This window comes from Mustela lutreola, chromosome 5, assembly GCF_030435805.1.
Source record: "Mustela lutreola isolate mMusLut2 chromosome 5, mMusLut2.pri, whole genome shotgun sequence".
Classification (NCBI taxonomy): Eukaryota; Metazoa; Chordata; class Mammalia; order Carnivora; family Mustelidae; genus Mustela; species Mustela lutreola.
The window spans coordinates 98,171,903-98,191,196 of record NC_081294.1 but is presented as its reverse complement, the minus strand read 5'-3'; the positions used below and the strand labels follow the sequence as shown (position 1 = coordinate 98,191,196).

Below are 19,294 nucleotides of genomic sequence, written 5' to 3'. Positions count from 1 at the left end.
ACATAACCATCAGTTGAGCTTTGATTATATAAACTCTAATCCATCTATATATACTAGAACACTATGAAGTGCTCTCTTCAGTAGCACACAAACACCAGAACACTATGCACTAGGCAGCTATTCAAAAATAATAAGGAATATCTTCATGCAAAGGTATCAAGATATAAAACGAATAAATTGCAAATGGTGTCTGTATAAGTCTAGGGTGTGTGTGTGTGTGTCTGTACACACATACATTATCATCATTAGGGCTTTAAGAAGAGCAAAAAAATATAAAGAACATGTATTTGCATTAGCTTTAAAGTACTTTTTGTTAAATCTCAGAAAGAAAATCAGAAATAAATTACACACGGGGCTCCTGGGTGGCTCAGTGGGTTAAAGCCTCTGCCTTTGGCTCAGATCATGGTCTCAGAATCCAGGGATCAAGCCCCGCATCGGGCTCTCTGCTCAGAAGAAAAGAAGCCCTCTCTCTCTGCCTGCCTCTTTGCCTACTTGTGATCTCTCTCTCTGTCAAATAAATAAATAAAATCTTTTTTAAAAAAAAGAAAGAAAGAAATTACACAAGTTACTTAGAGTGAATGCAGACATAGGAGAAGGGATATTTTACTCTTTTTATACTTTTAGGTGTTTGTGCCATAAGACCATTTTGCCTATTCCAAAGAGTAAACTTTTGTTTAAAAAAAAAAAAAAAGTTTCATTTTCAGTGTGACTGTGCTTTACTGAAAATAAATAAGAATTCATAAACTAAATAGCGTGTAAGCCTATATGAGGAGTTTAGGAGGGACTCAAGGAAGTCTGAATTTCTGAGCTATCTCTTTTCAAAGGCAGATTCTTATAGTGTTTTTATTCTGTTTTTAGTGCAAATATTAATCAATATTTACACACTAGGAAACATAATTTCTTTAAAGTCATCAATATCAAAAATCTACTACTTTGAAAAATGATTCAAACCAAGTAAAAGTATCTCACAGCAAATGTTTAGGCTTCCAAATTATTTTAGAATTTCAGCATAAGTCACCACTGTGCATAAAATTCCTATCATGGTTATAAAAGAGCATCTTTCTATAATGAAATATAAAGTGATAAGCCCTTATGTCACAATCAGACCACAGTACAATTATATATTAAATGGTGTACCACCCCTTTCTAATCCCTAAAGAAAGAAACATTAACCTTTCTTAAATAAGAAATCATCACAGTTTTGAAAATAAATTTTAAAATCCTAACATATAAAATACTTACAATGATTTATTTTTTAGGTCAACACTGCTTTCTTCTGTATAATTCCTTTCAACATTATTCACCTCACACAGTGCACTAATTCCAGCTTCTGATAAAGGCAAACCTGAAGGGCTTGATTCTGAAGCTTCAGTTCCTAGTGATGTGGCATCTTGTTGACCACTAAGCAAATGAAAACCCAGGAGGAAAAGAATTCTTAGTAATATGTGTTTTATAATAACTACTTATAATAATTATAATAACTACTTTAAATATTTCTTAATATATAAAACAACTGGGAAAATGATACTTTGTATTTTGGTATTATCAATATAAATATTTTGGCTTTTCTATGATCCTTCTTGTACCATATTGCTAAAAACTGTATCTTTAAGGGGTGCCTGGGTTGCTCGGTCGGTTGAGCATTCAACTCTTGATTTTTGACTCAGGTCATGACCTCAGGATGGTGAGATCAAGTCCCAAGTCAAGCTCCACAATGAAAGTGGAGGCTGCTTAAGATTCTTAACTCTAGGGAACAACCTGAGGGCTGCTGAAGGGGAGGAGGTTGGGGGATGGGATAACTGGGTGATAGTCATTAAGGAGGGTGCTTGATATAATGAGCACTGGGTGTTACATGCAAGTGACAAATCACTAAAATCTATCCCTGAAATTAATAATATACTATATGTTAACTAACATGAATTTAAATAAAATCTTAAGAAAGAAAGTTTTCTACCAAAAAAAGAATCAATCTTTCCCCCTTCCTCTGCCCCTCTCTCCCTACTCGCACATACTCCCTCTCTCTCAGAAACAACCAACCAACCAACCAAAAAAAACCTGTACCTACAGAGAAAGTAACAGCCACAAATTAAAAGGCATAGGAAAACACTCAAGTCAAAATGAAAAATTCTTAATTATATGGGGTTGACAAATCAAATCTATGTGCAAAATCAGAGCAATATTAAGGAATAATCTCTCATTTCAATCTTATACAGGCAGGCCCTGCTTTGCATGGTAGTCTGTTAACCAAAAGTTTTATAAATCCGAGGACACAGTGCCAATATGCATAAGCTGCACTTAGCACTGTATGCCAAAGCAAGACTGCCATATTATGAAATACTCCAACTAATAATGATATAAATGATGGCCATGTACTAACTGGCACCCAGAAGCAACACATACAACATTCACCTCATTCTTCCTACTGGGTGTTTTTCTTTTCCCAACTAATCAATAAGAACTCTTTATATGTTATTTGCTGGTTACATAAAACCTCCCCAATACTATGCTTGCCTTTCACTTTCCTTGTGAAACCTTTTGTCAAAAGAAATAGTTTACTGTGGTCAAATTCGTCAATTTTATCTTTTAAAGTTTTGTTTTTCATACCTTAAGAAATCCTTGACATCCCAAAGGTATTTCCAAATACCTTTGTCTAAAAGTTTTCAAGATTTGCTTTACACATGATTCTATTTATTTATTTATTTATTTAAGGGGAGGGGGGCAGGAGCACACACAAGCAGGGGGAGTGGCAGGCAAATGGAAAGGCAGGCTCCATGCTGAGCAAGGAACCCAACACGAGACTCAAGACTCGATCCTAGGACCCTGGGATCATAATCAGGCCAAACACTAACCAGTGTCTGCCAACTGACCCACTGACTAAGTGGCTCAGTTGGCAGACACTAACTAACTGACCCACTCAGCATCCTTGTAGCCCTAAATCTATCAGAAATTTAGCATACAGGGTGAAATAAGGATCCAATACTATCTAATATTAGATATATCTAAACATCTAGTGAATATTTCATTCAATCTTCACCCACAAATTTCTAATGTTACCTCTGCCCCATTTATCAGATTCCTAAATTTTTCCCCCTAGGCTTTATATTCACTTCTGCTGAGACAATTTGTCCTTGTGCCAATAACACACTACTTTAATTACTCCAGCTTTAGATTTATTAATACATTTTCACCCCAGAAATGCATTTCAAATTGTCTTTACCACTCATGACACTTTGCTCTTGTGTAATTGATAATTTAAGAATCAGCTGTTTTTACAAAACCAGCTAGAATCTTAGCAGTCATTACAGGGTTGTTTCTCCCCTAAAATGTGCCACAGTATCTTTTAGGTGTAGTTTATTAAATTAGTTATATCTCTGAAGTCACAATATAAATGTCTGTCACCGGGCGCCTGGGTGGCTCAGTGCGTTAAAGCCTCTGCCTTCCGCTCAGGTCATGGTCCCAGGGTCCTGGGATTGAGAACCGCCTCTAGCTCTCTGCTCAGCAGGGAGCCTGCTTCCCTTTCTCTCTCTCTGCCTGCCTCTCTGTCTACTTGTAATCTGTCAAATAAATAAATAAAATATTTTTATAAATAAATAAATAGTCTGTCACCTAGCAAATTAAGGATCCAAGGTCCATAGGCCCAGCTTCAAAGAAACTATTAATCTTCCAAATTGTATGAACTAGCACAGATAGACAAGTTGGACAGTATCAAATGAAAAAGCTTCAGCACAGCAAAGGAAATAATCAAACGAAAAAGCTTCAGCACAGCAAAGGAAATAATCAACAAGATCAAAAGACAACCTATGGAATTGGAGAAAAAAATCTGTAAACCATTAATCTGACACAAGCTTAATATCCAAAATATAACAGGTATACCTATAATTCAATTTAAATAACGTAATTAAAAAATATGAAAGGGGACACCCCTGCACTGTAAAATGTTAGGTTTGTGGGTCACAGACAGAAGTGGGTTTTTTAGTTGAAATTTTTTTAACATTCCTCATGAATGTAAATTTGTACTATTTAACTGACTATTCTTGGTGTAAAATCTTGTCATGTGTATAAAAATAAAAAAGATCCCAAATTAAAAAAAAATATATGAAAGGGGAATGAATAGATATTTCTCCAAAGAAGACATACAAATGGCCAATAAACATATGTTAAGCTCCTCAATCACTAATTGGGGAAATGCAAATCAAAACCATAATGAAGTATCATCTCCCCTATGTCTGAATAACCACCTTCAAAACACAAAGAAAACAGAAAATAGTAAGTGTTGGTGAGAATATGGAAAACTGGTAACTTTGTGCACTGCTGATGGGAAGGTAAAATAGCACAACCACTGTGAAGAACAGTGGGGAGGCTCCTCAAAAAGTTAAAAATAGGGGCGCCTGGGTGGCTCAGTGGGTTGAGCCGCTGCCTTCGGCTCAGGTCATGATCTCAGGGGCCTGAGATCGAGTCCCGCATCGGGCTCTCTGCTCAGCGGGGAGCCTGCTTCCTCCTCTCTCTCTCTGCCTGCCTCTCTGCCTACTTGTGATCTCTCTCTGTCAAATAAATAAATAAAATCTTTAAAAAAAAAAAAAAAAAAAAAAAAAAAAAGTTAAAAATAAAAAAGTGCCTGGCTGGCTCATTCAGTACAGTATGTGACTTTTGATCTTGGTTGTAAGTTTGAGCCCCACATTGGGGTTAAACTATTTTTTAGGTAAAAAAATAAAATAAAATAAAATGTAAAAAAAGTTAACAGAACAATCATAGGATTCAGTAATCCCTGTTCTGGGTAATTTATCTAAAAGAAATTAAGAAATGGAAACAGAACCTCAAAAGAGATATCTGCATTCCAATGTTTGTTACAGCAATATTTAAAATAGCCAAGAGATGAAAACAGCCTAAATGTTCACTGAGAGATGCATGAATAAAGAAATGTATTTTAAAAAGGAAATATTGTCAAATGCTGTAATACAGATGAAACCTGAAAACATTATGCTAAGTGAAATAAGCCACTCAGGGGCGCCTGGGTGGCTCAGTTGGTTAAGGGTCAGGTCATGAGATCGAGCCTTACATGGGCTCGAGCCTTACATGGGCTCCACACTGAGAGTAGAGCCTGCTGTGGCTTCTCTCTCTCTCTCTCTTTCTCTGCCCCTACCCTGCCCAACCCACCCTCTTGCTTGCTCTCTCCCAACAAAAAAAGAAAGAAAAGGAAAAAAGAAACCCATGCAAACACCAACCACAAGACAGCTGTAGCAAAGTAAACATCAGAACAAAAAGCAGTATCAGTGGGGCGCCTGGATGACTCAGTGGGTCAGGCCTCTGCCTTCGGCTCAGGTTATGATCTCAGTATCCTGGATTGAGCCCCCACATTGGGCTCTCTGCTCCTTGGGGAGCCTGCTTCCCCACCCTCTCTGCCTGCCTCTCTGCCTAGTTGTGATCTCTTGTCTGTCAAATAAATAAAATCTTAAAAAAAAAAAAGAGTAATATCAGAATGATACACACAAATGATAAAAGGGTGATTTCACCAAAATACAACAACTCTAGTTACGCATGCACCTAACAAGAGCTTCAAAAGAATTGAAGAAAAACAAGTACGACTGAAAAGAATAACAGGCAAATTCACAATTACAGCTGGAGACTTCACTCCCCTCTCAGTAACTGATAGGAGATGTAAACAAAGTCAGTAAAGGTATAGAAAAATACCTTGATGAAAGGATAGGGTCAGTTCTTTTCTCAGCTTTTTCACTGGAGGATAAATCCACAATGTCATCCATATTCTGTATGTGAGAAAGCTTCTGTTCCTTATTGACTTCATCTTCATTTATCTCCCTTAAAGACTGACCTTTATCTATGAATACAAAATGCACGTTATTCTAAAAACATCAACTTTTTAAGCACAAAGGAATTTACATAAAACAGCATTTTTCCTACCAATCATAAAAGCATTCCACATCCAAGTTCCTCTATGTAAGGCAGAGATCTTTTCTTTTTTTTTTTTTAAAGATTTTTTATTTATTTATTTGACAGAGAGAGATCACAAGTAGGCAGAGAGGCAGGCAGAGAGAGAGGAGGAAGCAGGCTCCCTGCTGAGCAGAGAGCCCGATGCAGGACTCGATCCCAGGACCCTGAGATCATGACCTGAACTGAAAGCAGTGGCTTAACCCACTGAGCCACCCAGGCGCCCTAAGGCAGAGATCTTAATTTTAGAACATTAATGAAAAGGTAATTAAAAAAAAACAAATAAAAACTTTTAAAATCTAAAATTTTTAAAAATTAGGAAAAAGTGGGGGTTTTTGTTTTTTTAGAAAAAAGTTTTTTAAAAAATTTTTTTAAAAGATAATCAACTTACAACTGTTTAAGTTGTAACTGTGTTTTGAGGATCACCCCAAAGTTTCTGGGTAGTTTGTAGCATTCTTTTATCTTGCTTAATTTTTTTTTTTTTTAAATTTGACAGAGATCACAAGTAGGCAGAAAGAGAGGAAGGGAAGCAGGCTTCCTGCTGAGCAGAGAGGCCGAAGCGGGGCTCAATCCCAGGACCCCGGGATCATGATCTGAGCCGATGGCAGAGGCTTTAACCCACTGAGCCACCCAGGCGCCCCTATCTTGCTTAAATTTTAAATGGTTAAAATAACTTGTTACAGGTAGACTCATCTATTCTGCTCCTTCAGAAAAATCATAATTAATAACATAGTAACAGCTATCATTTACTTAGTATTTACTAAGTGACAGAAACTTTAAGCCCATCAAACGCATTATCTCCTTTAATACTGAAAACAATCCTATTAGAAGGTGGTAAACCCATCAAAGAGAAAAAGAACCTGGGTTCAAGATCTTAGGTGACCTATCCAAGGTCATAATTAGCAAACAAAAAAGCTGGAATCTAAACTAAGGTCTGCTTGATTTCCAAAGTCCAACTTCTTAATTACTGAGCTATTCTGCGTTTTATGTAGTATCTTTACTAGAAAACCACAAATGAGTATAATACTGTGATGCCTAAAATTACACTACGCTACAACCAAGACTCATTTATTAAAATCATATTGCTAAGGGGCGCCTGGGTGGCTCAGTGGGTTGAGCCGCTGCCTTCGGCTCAGGTCGTGATCTCAGAGTCCTGGGATCGAGTCCCGCGTCGGGCTCTCTGCTCAGCGGAGAGCCTGCTTCCCTCTCTCTCTCTCTGCCTGCCTCTCCATCTACTTGTGATTTCTCTCTGTCAAATAAATAAATAAAATCTTAAAAAAAATAAATAAATAAAAATAAAAATAAAAATAAAAAAATAAAATCATATTGCTAAAACTGAATTACATAAAATTTAAATTCTATAGAAACATTTTTCTGATTTGCTACTATCTTCTTCTTCTCTATTTACTTGATCATTTACTTTAAGTAATCCACATATGAATTCTTAAGAGACTAAATATGCCCAAATCTCTTAGCCCTCATACCTTAGCAAATCCTGAGTGTCAAAATGCCTGCATTCTAACAGAGCTAAAAAAAAAAGTAAGAAAGAAAAAAAGAATGAGAAAGAAGAAAAATGAAAAAAGGGAGGGAGGAAGAAAGGAAGGAAGTAGTAGGAAGGAAGGAAGGAAACATTTCAGTAGCTCTTGTATAAAAATTAAACAACTTATTGTGGATTCAAAGGTGCTCTGTAGACATAGATCATGAACACTTGTGATTTATTAAGAGACACAAGCAATAGGGGGGCCTGGCTGGCTCAGTGGGTTAACCCTCTGCCTTTGGCTTGGGTCATGATCTCAGGGTCCTGGGATAGAGCCCTGCGTTGGACTCTCTGCTCGGTGGAGAGCCTGCTTCCCTTCCTCTCTCTCTCTGCCTGCCTCTCTGTCTGCTTGTGATCTATGCCTGTCAAATAAATAAATAAAATCTTCAAAAAAAAAAAAGAGAGACACAAGCAATATACAGTTAACTATATACATTGTAATGACTCCTAATGACTGTTTGGTTTTAAGTAAAAAAGATCAAGACCTGAGCTGAAATCAAGAGTTGGATGGTTAACCGGGGCGCCTGAGTGGCTCAGTGGGTTAAAGCCTCTGCCTTTGGCTCAGGTCATGATCCCAGGTCCTGGAATCAAGCCCCGCATCGGGCTCTCTGCTCAGCAGGGAGCCTGCTTCCTCCTCTCTCTCTGTGTGCTTCTCTGCCTACTTGTGATCTCTGTCAAATAAATAAATAAAATATTAAAAAGAAAAAAAAATAAGAGTTAGATGCTTAACCAAATGAGCTACCCAAGTGCCCCAGAAACATCCGAGAAAAATCTCCACAGGTCACTTTCGTTTCTTTACCCCTCAACAATAAACTTCTTTCCTTTAAATTGAAAACAAAAGGATTTAACACAGTAACATGAATGCAGACTACAAAACTTAAGTGCTACTAGTTGGTGCTACTCAGAATTATTTAAATTACACATCATACTACAATACAAGTTTTCTCTAGTAATACAGGAACTATTAATGTATATAAGAAACTTACTTTCGTATGTTTCTCCTTTAGAATGACCTAACTGAACAGTGGCATTTTCTGAAAGATTTTTTACTTCTTGTTGACCAACTTCATCCTGATTCTTTCTTCTTCTTTTCTTTTGATTTAGGTCTGTTTCTAATGCAATCTGTTCTGAATCCTGTGCTGTTAAAGTCTGAGAGTGCTGTTCTTCTTCAACTATCTGAGCATCCTTTTGAGATGGTTCTGTGTCTGAAATTCTGGTGCTTGGAGATACATCTGGATCATCATTTCCTCTTTCACTGGCAACTTTTTTCACTTTGAAAATAAAAGATATTGTCATAAACATATAAATAACCTAAAGAAAAATTCTTAAAAGATGGAGAAGATAAATACTGAAGGATATCTGGGCAAAAGTTTGAAGCCAACTTAACACATCCAACTGGGAATGACTAAAGAAGTTGTAATACACTTATGCTATAAAAATCCACACAAAAGGGCTGCCTGGGTGGCTGTCATTAAGCGTCTGCCTTTGGCTCAGGTCATGATCCCAGGGTCCTGGGATTCAGCCAGCGTTGGGCTCCATGCTCAGCAGAAGGCCTGCTTCTCCCTCTCCCACTTCCCCTGCTCGTATTCCCTCTCTCACTGTCTCTCTCAGAGTAAAATAAATAAATAAAGTCTTTAAAAAAAATCCACACAACAAATAATAATGAGGTAGGTTTGTGAGCAGTAATATGAAAGATTAAAAAAAAATTGTTGCCCAAAAAACTCAAGTTGCAGAAAATATATACAATATGATCTCATTTTTATTAAGCAAAAACAATTACATATCCTCTAAGACACACATACAGAACAGAAAAGTTTATTAATAGTTGTCCCTAGAAAATCTGGACAATTTGATTTCAGGGCAGGGTACAAAAGATAATTCAACAAACTTATTTTCTGCACCATTTATTTTTCAATGAACAATCTTTTTAACAAATATTTTTAAACAGTTTCTAGTGCCTTTTTTATGAAGGCATATTCACAGTTAACTGTATCAAAAGATGAAAACAATAAATCACTTTTAGAAAACCAAACAAGAGATCACCATGGAGACATCAACCAAAAACAAACTTAACTTCACAACCATAGTCGATCAAGACATCTTCTCTAAAAATATCTTATCTTTAAAAAATAATAAAATTCAGTGTCATTTACGTTGGTTCAAAAAAAAAAAGTCGTAACAAGATTTTAAAACTGGGAAGACAACTGGATTCTCTAACAGAATAATAAACAGTAATTTTTAAATTCTGAGACTTGTAATAATATATCTGAAAAGTTCTCCCATTAAGTAAGATACAATGATTTACTCATGCTTTCACTTATAACATAATAATCATGTTAATATATCTATTTTAATCTCCAAGGGCCATGTATAGTTACTAAAAGAAATGACAAAAGAATGAAATGATTTTGTAGTTACCAATACGATGTTTAAAGTGATACAGACATGCTCCAGAAAAAGAAATGCAAAATTGCTCTGTGCAGAGGAGAGTTAATGTGGCAGGCCTCACTGCTATCCCTTCAAAGGCCTGCTTAAAAGGTTGGCCTTTGGGCTGTGTCTGGAAACTTGCTCTTAGGGAGAATTCACACCAGCCTGACAAAAGTGGCCTAAAATGTTTGTACAAACAATGTGGTTTATGCTGAAAAACTATTTTCGTTTTGGGAGTTCTGAATTCTAATATGTGCCAGGCAGAGGGTGTCTATATGACCAACTTCTAATAAAAACCTCAGATACTGAGTTTCTAACAAGCTTTGCTGGTAGACAATTTGTTACGTATCTCTTCACGACTTGTTGCTATGGGAATGAAGCAGCATATACTGGGTAACTCTAGGTGAGAGGACTCATAAGCTTGCACCTAAATTCCCCTCAACTTGGAGCCACATGTATTTCCCTCTGCTGATTTTATTCCATATCCTTTTACTGTAACAAATCTCAACTGTTTATATAACTATATGCTGGATCTTGTGACTCTCCAAGCCAATAATCAAACCTAGCAGTAGTCTTGCAGACCCCCAAAGCAGACTCTTATGGCCCTAGGCTCAAGTCCTGCCTCTTCCACTACTAAAACTGTGAGACCTAAGGAAAAAGGAACAAGATCTCCAAGGCTGTTTCCAAGTGACTAAAACAAACAGAAAGGGTCTAGGATGTGGACTACCTAACATACAAAGATCGCCATAGTTCCATGATTCTTTAAAGTACTGGAATGTTTAAACATTGTCCTCCTAGAGGTAAACATTGTCCTCCTAAACCAAAATTCATATGATTAAGAAAGTATCTGCCTAAAAATACAAATACCTACATACAAACAAGTTTCTACCCAGTACAAGTCAACATTAACCCTAAGAAATAAACTGTGCTCAAACAATACAATCCAGTCACAAGGAAAAGTATCAAGAGTTCCACTTTTTAAATATTATAACTTACTGCCAGGTTATACAAAGGAAAATCATGATAAGTAACCAAACACGACACCCCCAAATTCCAATGCTCTTTTATTAGCCACAACTATGCCCTAGATGCAATAAAGATGTCAAAGAGACCAGCCATGCCGATTATAAAATTTACAAGGAAGTACTACTTTGGGCAAGATAACTAAAAGATTAGAGAAAAACCAGTTCTCCCCAATTGATGCCCTGATGATCTCAACTACCTGAACTACAAAGGAATGCTCAAAGACTTAAGGGACAACATTCCAAGTTTATTATTATTAAATAATAGAACACACTTCCTTTTACCTTTTACATTTTTCCTTGGCTTAGAGGATTTCTTCTCCTTTAAACTCTGATTTTTAACAGATTTTTGTTTTCTTTTCTCTTCTTCAGCAAGAACTTTCTGAAGCAAATGAGCAAAAAAATCGAAGTCAAAAGGGCGCTTTTCCTCTGTTTAAAAAAAAAAAGAAAAAGAACCTTCAAATTTTTATTTTAAAAAGAGAAAGAATTTTCAAGTATCATGATGTCAAAAGCAAATGGACCTATTAGCAGGAGAATGCACAACCAACTCTAGTCACTGTAGTATTCAAACAAAGGAAAACCGAGCAATAAAAAGGAATAAGCTGCATTAGTTTAAAAAAAAAAAAAGTAAAAAGGAACTACATACTGATATAAGTAATACTACAGGGAAAATCTCAAAAATGCTGCCTAAAAGAAGGCAGACATAAAAGAATATATACTGTATGATGCCATGAATAAGAAGTTCTAGTACAAAGCTAAACTAACCTATGATGATTCAAATGAAAACTGCGGTGGTCCTGCATCAAGACAGCCATGGAAACGAACTAGAAAGGGACACAAGGGGCCTTTCCAAAGTGATGAAAATGTTCCATACCTTATTTTGAGTGGTGGTTATACAGGTATACTCTTTGTCACAACTCAAACTATAAATTGCACTGTAAGTAAATTATCAATCAACTTTAAGAAAAGACTAAAGAATGCAGAATTGCTCAGAATTAGTATGACTAATTCCTCAAAAGCCTCCCCACCACGATATGTCCTCTCTTCAACACAACCCTTTCACTGTTTACTCTTCCAAGTATCAGCAAAAAAGGAAGCAAATGAATTTTGATCAGGACCACGCTCACTAAATAGCCAACAACAACATTACATCAGAAAAAGCCATGAACAGGATGCTTTGCAGGCTCAGTAGGCAGACTGAGTCACAGGACTCTTGATCTTTAAAACCTACTTTAGGGCACCTGGGTGGCTCAGTGGGTTAAGCCGCTGCCTTCGGCTCAGGTCATGATCTCAGGGTCCTGGGATCGAGTCCCGCATCGGGCTCTCTGCTCAGCAGGGAGCCTGCTTCCCTTCCTCTCTCTCTGCCTGCCTCTCTACCTACTTGTGATCTCTGTCAAATAAATAAATAAAATCTTTAAAAAAAATAAAAAATAAAAAATAAAACCTACTTTAAAAAAGAAAGAGAAAAAGAAAAAGAGCAAGCCATGAACAAACCAGGAATGAATCCATTACAGGAGTCAAATCCTTGCCTAATATCTACATCCAACAATACAGTGAATGTAGAAGAAATTGTGCTTTATATACATAAGCCCCAAGATTGGTTTAATTGCAAGATGACTACAACATGGCCTCAGAAAAAGAGGTATGTAGGGGCGCCTGGGTGGCAGTCAGTTAACTATCTGCCTTCAGCTCAGGTCATGATCCCAGAGTTCTGGGATTGAACCCCGCAGTGGGCTCCCTGCTCAGCAAGAAGCCTGCTTCTCTCTCACCCTCGGCTGCTCACCTACTTGTGCTCGTTTGCTCTCTCTGTCAAGTAGATAAAGAAAATCTTCAAGAAAGAAATAGCGGCATATACCATAACAAAAACAAATCAGCCTCAAAAAACCAAGCCCAAACCTGGAATTCCTGAAGGCCCTGTCTATTGTGGACCCAGTCTTTTTCTGTTCTGACCACCCACAAAAATGATTCTGAAAAATACACCATTAAAATCATTCTCTCTGGGCACCTGGGTGGCTCAGTGGGTTAAGCCGCTGCCTTCGGCTCAGGTCATGATCTCAGGGTCCTGGGATCGAGTCCGGCATCGGGCTCTCTGCTCAGCAGAGAGCCTGCTTCCTCCTCTCTCTCTCTCTCTGCCTGCCTCTCTGCCTACTTGTGATTTCTCTCTGTCAAATAAATAAATAAAATAAAATCTTAAAAAAAAAAAATCATTCTCTGATGATGGGGCCCATGGCTGGCTCAGCTGGTAGAACATGCAACTCTTAATCTTGGAGTTGTGAGTTAAAGCCCCAAGCTAGACCTAGAAAATGCTTAAATTAATAAATTTTTTTTAAGATTTTATTATTATTTTTTTAATTTGACAGAGAGAAATCACAAGGAGATGGAGAGGCAGGCAGAGAGAGAGGGGGAAGCAGGCTCCCTGCTGAGCAGAGAGCCCGATGCGGGACTCGATCCCAGGACCCTGAGATCATGACCTGAGCAGAAGGCAGCGGCTTAACCCACAGAGCTACCCAGGCGCCCTAAATAAATAAATTAAAAAAAAAAAATTCTCAAAGGAATTGAAAATGTTATAAAAGAAAAAAATTGAGGTTTTAAATTTTTTTAATTTTCCACTATAAAGCACCCAAATCAGTGAATTTAACAGTTTTCTATTATAATGATTTTAACAATGCCTCTACACCCCCATAAAGACTGCAGATCTATAGATTCTTTTCTTATTATAATGCACTAAATGTAATACGATTTCAAGACTACCTCTCCAAAATGGAGGAGGCTGAGGACCAAAACAATCCAGATATTCCAGGAGTCATTCCTGGAAGTCATAAGGGCCCAACACAACATTGGGTGTAGAGTCCAGTCACCTGCCTTAGTGCCTACTCATAAAGTAAACACATTATCAGTTCTCACTTGAGATTTTGTTCTGAGATTAGCACTCCAGCAAATGGATACTGAATACATTTACTTATCATGAAACATTGATAACTGTCTTCCAGACAAAGAATACAGGTACTACTTTATTTTTTTTTAAGTACTGAACCTTTTTTTAAAAAAAGATTAATTTATTTGACAGAGAGAAACACAGCAAGAGAGGGAACACAAGTAGGGAGAATAGGGGAGACAGAAGCAGGCTTCCCACCGAGCAGGGAGCCCAATGGCAGGGCTCAATCCCCTAACCCTGGAATCATGACCTGAGCAAAAGGCAGACCCTTAACGACTGACCCACCCACCCAAGCACCTGGTATCAAATCTTTATTTATCTGTCTTTAAATTTTTTTTTTTTTTTTAAGTAATCTCTACACCCAACATGGGGCTCTAATTCATGATCCCGAAATCAAGAGTTGCAAGCTCTTACTGACTGAGCTAGCCAGGAGTTACTACAGGCACTATTTTTAACAATGCATTCAAATTTGTTTTTCGGTCAGATCCCTTGATGTTTTCCTCCAGACTTAAAAATAAAAAATGTTCATTTCAATGAGGTTATTACTTAAAAGCTAAAAAATATGTATCATTGTTTCAAATCAGGTATAAATTCACATGCTATCTTTTCGAACAAAACTTTCCTGACAACTTGATCTACACATCCACTCTTCACCCACTCTTTTCTTCTTCTTAGAAATTACTCACTTTCTGCAATTAACGATGCTTACTGACTTTATCCTTTCCCCCACTCAATTAGACTTATGGCTCTAACAACAACCTTCTCATCCGCCCTGTTCACCATCATATCCCCAATGCCTAGAATACTAACTAGCACACAGGAAATATTCAGTATTGTTTACTGAATGACCACAAGAATGAATCATCTATAGTGTAAGCTCTTCTAGAAATTTCTTGAATACAGTTTCCTCAAAATAAAAAACATTTATAAATGGTGTCTTCAGGGGGCACCTGGGTGGCTCAGCTAGTTGAGTATACAACTCCTGATTTTGGCTCAGGTCTTGGATCTCTGGGTTCTGGGATCGAGCCCTGCGTCAGGTGCTCAGGGGGGAGTCAGCATTAGATTCTCTCTCTCCCTCCTTCTCTGCCCCTCCCCAGCATGAGATCTCTCTATCTCAGTTCCTCTATAACTTCTGGAACTCAGAGCTCTGCTTTCTTGCTTCTTGATGTTTTCGCTTATCCACTCCCTTCGCTACAGATCTGTTATCAGTTCCCAGACCTGCACTCCTCAAGAGAAAAAGCTCCAGTCTTGTTCTTCCTATGACAATAAAGAGACAAAACAAATCTAAAACACAATGGAACTAAACACAAAAGACTGGTCATTTTTTACGATCTCCAAGTGATATGTTGTAAAAGAGATATTAATACTTACGAAAGGCTTTGTCTATTCTCCATCCATTTGTTTTCTCCTCACGTTTAAATTTGTTCTGTTAATAAAAGAAAAAAAAAACCTATAGTAATTTTCTCCCATTAAAAAAGTGACGATTACAGGGGTGCCTGAGTGGCTCATTAGTTAGGAATCCAACTCTAGATTTCAGCTCAGATCATGATCTCAGGGTCATGAGATGAAGCCCTGCTCAGGCTCAGCACCGGGCATAAATGAAGTCTGCTTGAAAGTCTCTCTCACACACATTCCCTCTGCCCATCCCCCTTGCTCACATGTACATTTATGTGCGTGTGTGTGTGTGTTTGTGTGTCTCTCTCTAAAAAAATTAAAAAGTGGGGCACCTGGATGGCTCAGTCAGTTAAGCATCTGCCTTCGGCTCAGGTCACAATCCCAGGGTTGTGGGATCAAGCCCCATGTCAGGCTCCCTGCTCAGTGGGGAGCCTGCTTCTCCCACTCCCTCTGCAGCTCCCTGTGCCTGTGCTCTCTCTCTCTCTCTCAAATAAATAAATAAAATCTTAAATAGAAAAGAGTATCTGAAAAGAGTATCAAAAAAAGTAAAGATTACATTTAAAAATAAACATTAAAATAAAATTCTTATAATAACAAATGATTCTATCCTAAATAATGTCTTTGCCCAGGGGCGCCTGCATGGTTCAGTGGGTTAAAGCCTCTGCCTTCCGCTCCAGTCATGATCCCATGATCCTATGGTCCTGGGATCAAGCCCCACATCAGGCTCTCTGCTCAGCAGGGAGCCTGCTCCCCACCACCCCGCCTGTCTCTCTATCTACTTGTGATCTCTGTCTGTCAAATAAATAAATAAAATCTTAAAAAAAATAATAATAATAATGTCTTTGCCCAGAGGCAAGCAGCTTAAGCCTCCAGCTTTAAATAATGAAAGGGGTGCCCAGGTGGCTCAAATGGTTAGACATCTGCTTTCAGCTCAGGTCATCATCTCCAGGTCATGATCTCCAGGTCCTGGGATTGAGCCACACGTCAGGTTCTAAAGCTCAGTGAGGGGTCTGCTTCTCCCTCTTCCTCTGCCTCTCCCCCTGCTTGTGTTCTGTCTCTCTCTCTCTCAAATGAAAAAATTTTTTAAAATAACTTATGAACCTCCTGAACCTCCTTATAATCTGAACCTCCTTGTAATCAACAGCATAAATCAGCAATAGAAGTGAAGTTTATAAAGAATAAAAATAAATAAAGTCAATTAGCCTGGTAATAGATCAAACTATAATTAATTAAGCTAACTACTATTAGTTTTTTAAAAACTAATATATTTGCATCAAGTTAAAATCTTGTTATTATTTTAATGTTCTTTATGACATGGAAGAGAGACTGTAAAGAAACAACTAAGCAATTTTTGAATCAGGCAGTTTATCTTTAGAACCATCTTTATATTAAGGAATATTTCTTGATTATCTGAGCACTAAAGATTGCATCATTCTCAGCTGCACTCCAGATTACTTTAAGATGGAGATAGTTAAAGTTTAAGATTCCATCCAAAAGGGGCACCTGGGTGGCTCAGTGGGTTAAGCCGCTGCCTTCGGCTCGGGTCATGATCTCGGGGTCCTGGGATCGAGTCCCGCATCGGGCTCCCTGCTCAGCAGGGAGCCTGCTTCCCTTTCTCTCTCTCTCTGCCTGTCTCTCTGTCTGCTTGTGATTTCTCTCTGTCAAATAAATAAATAAAATCTTAAAAAAAAAAAAAAAAAGATTCCATCCAAAAGTCATTAAAGTCTGTGTTTGAGAATGTCAAAAAATGCACACATACCCTGGAGGAGTAAATAATCACTAATCTCTCCCTTCTACAGATCAGCAGTCTAAAAGTTTTTACTGAAAATATAAAAATCAAAGTTTTTACTGGACAAAAACAGAGAACAATTAGAAGCAGCACTTCGTGGCCCCCTTCTTCCCTCTGAAAAAACCTAACCACTAACCTGTCTTTTAAAAAACACGCTTTCTTGCCTTTCCTTACTGTTTATCACTCAAGGGCACATCTTTAAACTCTTCAGTTTAACCTGGCCCACTTTTTTAAAACTTCATAGGACTTCAACATCTTTTCATCTATAGGTTACCCTTCTTTTCCAATCTTTATCTTCTTCATAAAACTTATTACCAAGTAACACAGAACTTTTCAAAGATCATCATCTTTCTCCTATGAAGATTATTTTATTCTTTAAACATCTCCTCAACAGGCTATCATCACTAAATTAAACATCCTAAAAGAAATGCAAATAGGCTTTAGGCATTATTCAATTTTAAAACAACAACACCATATTTTACCTAAATGGGAATATAACTGAGAACAATTTAAAAATTTTTTTTAATGTTTTAAATGTTTAAATTGTTATTCCATTGAATTTATAGGCAAGAACTATTCCAGACTAAATGAATCAACTATTTCCAAACACTGAACAATGGTAAGAGCAAAGAAAACCACAATCCCACATTTCCAGAGAGAATGGAAACACGTAAGATGTACCAGTGTTCACCCTGGCTCTCTGACTGGGCTACATTTCCTAAGCAATGAAAAGGAAATAAAGGCCAAACAGAGCAGAACTTTCACTGAGCTAAGGAGATAGAGAATCTTCAGGGGTTCTAGAGAAAAGACAGCTATTTAAAAAGGAAGCCTCCAAGGGGTGCCTGGGTGGCTCAGTGGGTTAAAGCCTCTGCCTTCAGCTTAGGTCATGATCCCAGGGAGCCTGCTTCCCTCTTTCTCTCTGCCTGCTTCTCTGCCTGCTTGTGATCTCTGTCTGTCAAATGAATAAATAAAACCTTTTAAAAAAAAGGAGGGGAGGGAGCCTCCCAAGCCCAGTAGAAGTATCCCACAGGTCCTTATTCTACATCTGGGTTCCACGTGCCCAAATCATAAGAGAGAGAACAGAAGAAAGATAGTAGCAGCCAGACAACACAATGAGGTGAGAGAATCTTAGCCCACACAAATGGGAAGTTCATACCTATTTACTTCAGACACCAGAATAGCCACAGTCCTTAGAGATAAGGACCACAGTCTTACAGCAGCCTTTCTCAATTGGGGTTCTAGCAGAATTAAATCCTAATGCCCTAAAACATCCCCTATACATAATGAATTACCTTCTCTCCTGTGCATCTAGAACAGTACTAATATGGTAGTCCTTGGAGAACATAGAAAACAGTAATTCAAATTATTTTCTATGATTCAGATGAGAAACCTAGAATAGGGACCAGTCTAGATTTGCCATATTAAAGCCTAAAACCAAGCCTTGAAAGGAACAAGGAGAGTTGGGAGAACATTAGCTACCCTTTAGAATAAAACAACACTCTTCAAAGGAAAAAAACAAACATAATCTAGACATTATCAAACATACCATCCACAATGTCTAGTACTCAATTAAAAAAAACTCCGTAAGACATGACAAAAGATAGAAAAATGTGATACACAAGGAAATAAAAAGAGACTCAACAGAAATAGATCAACATGACATAGACATTGAAATTAGTAGACAAGAAAGTTTAAGCACCTGTTATAAATATGTTCAATAATTTAAAGGCAAATAAAGAATAGATAGGGAAATCCCAGCAGAAGAAAGGAAACTAAGAAAAATAACCAAGTATTAATTACAGAAATGAAAACTATAACATGAGAAATGAAGCATTCACTGAATGGGCTTATATGCAGATTGAAGAAAGGAGAAGACAGGTTAGTCAACTTGTGAACACAGTAACGGAAACCAATATAAAAAAAATCAGAAAAACACGAACAGAGCTTTAGTAACCAAACACATATAAATGGAGTCCCAGAGAGCAAGAACAAAGTGGAAAAAATATTGAAAAGACACTATCCCTGGGCAAATCATAACCATACTGCTAAACACCAGAGTTAAAGAAAAAAAATCTCAAAAATAGCCACAGAAAACAATTTATTACATACGAGGAAAGAATAACATAAATATGACTGATTGAAATACTAGAAGCCAATGGACAATGGAATGACAATTTTAGAACACTGAAAGCAATAACTTTCAAACCACCTACATATCCAGTAAAAATATCCTGCAAAAGTGAAGC

At 37.5% G+C, this 19,294-nt stretch overlaps 1 protein-coding gene across 3 annotated transcripts in view; it reads right to left on the bottom strand.

The window, feature by feature from the left end:
- Positions 1 to 19,294, bottom strand: part of BDP1 (B double prime 1, subunit of RNA polymerase III transcription initiation factor IIIB) — a 98,703-nt gene that overhangs the window by 62,618 nt on the left and 16,791 nt on the right. For all 3 annotated transcript variants that reach the window (XM_059175190.1, XM_059175191.1, XM_059175192.1), the window contains exons 8-12: positions 15,236 to 15,290; positions 11,215 to 11,358; positions 8,467 to 8,751; positions 5,689 to 5,833; positions 1,243 to 1,401 (exon numbers count right to left, since the gene is read on the bottom strand). In XM_059175190.1, coding sequence (XP_059031173.1) covers positions 1,243 to 1,401; positions 5,689 to 5,833; positions 8,467 to 8,751; positions 11,215 to 11,358; positions 15,236 to 15,290 — 788 coding nt within the window. The remainder of the gene's footprint in view (positions 1 to 1,242; positions 1,402 to 5,688; positions 5,834 to 8,466; positions 8,752 to 11,214; positions 11,359 to 15,235; positions 15,291 to 19,294) is intronic.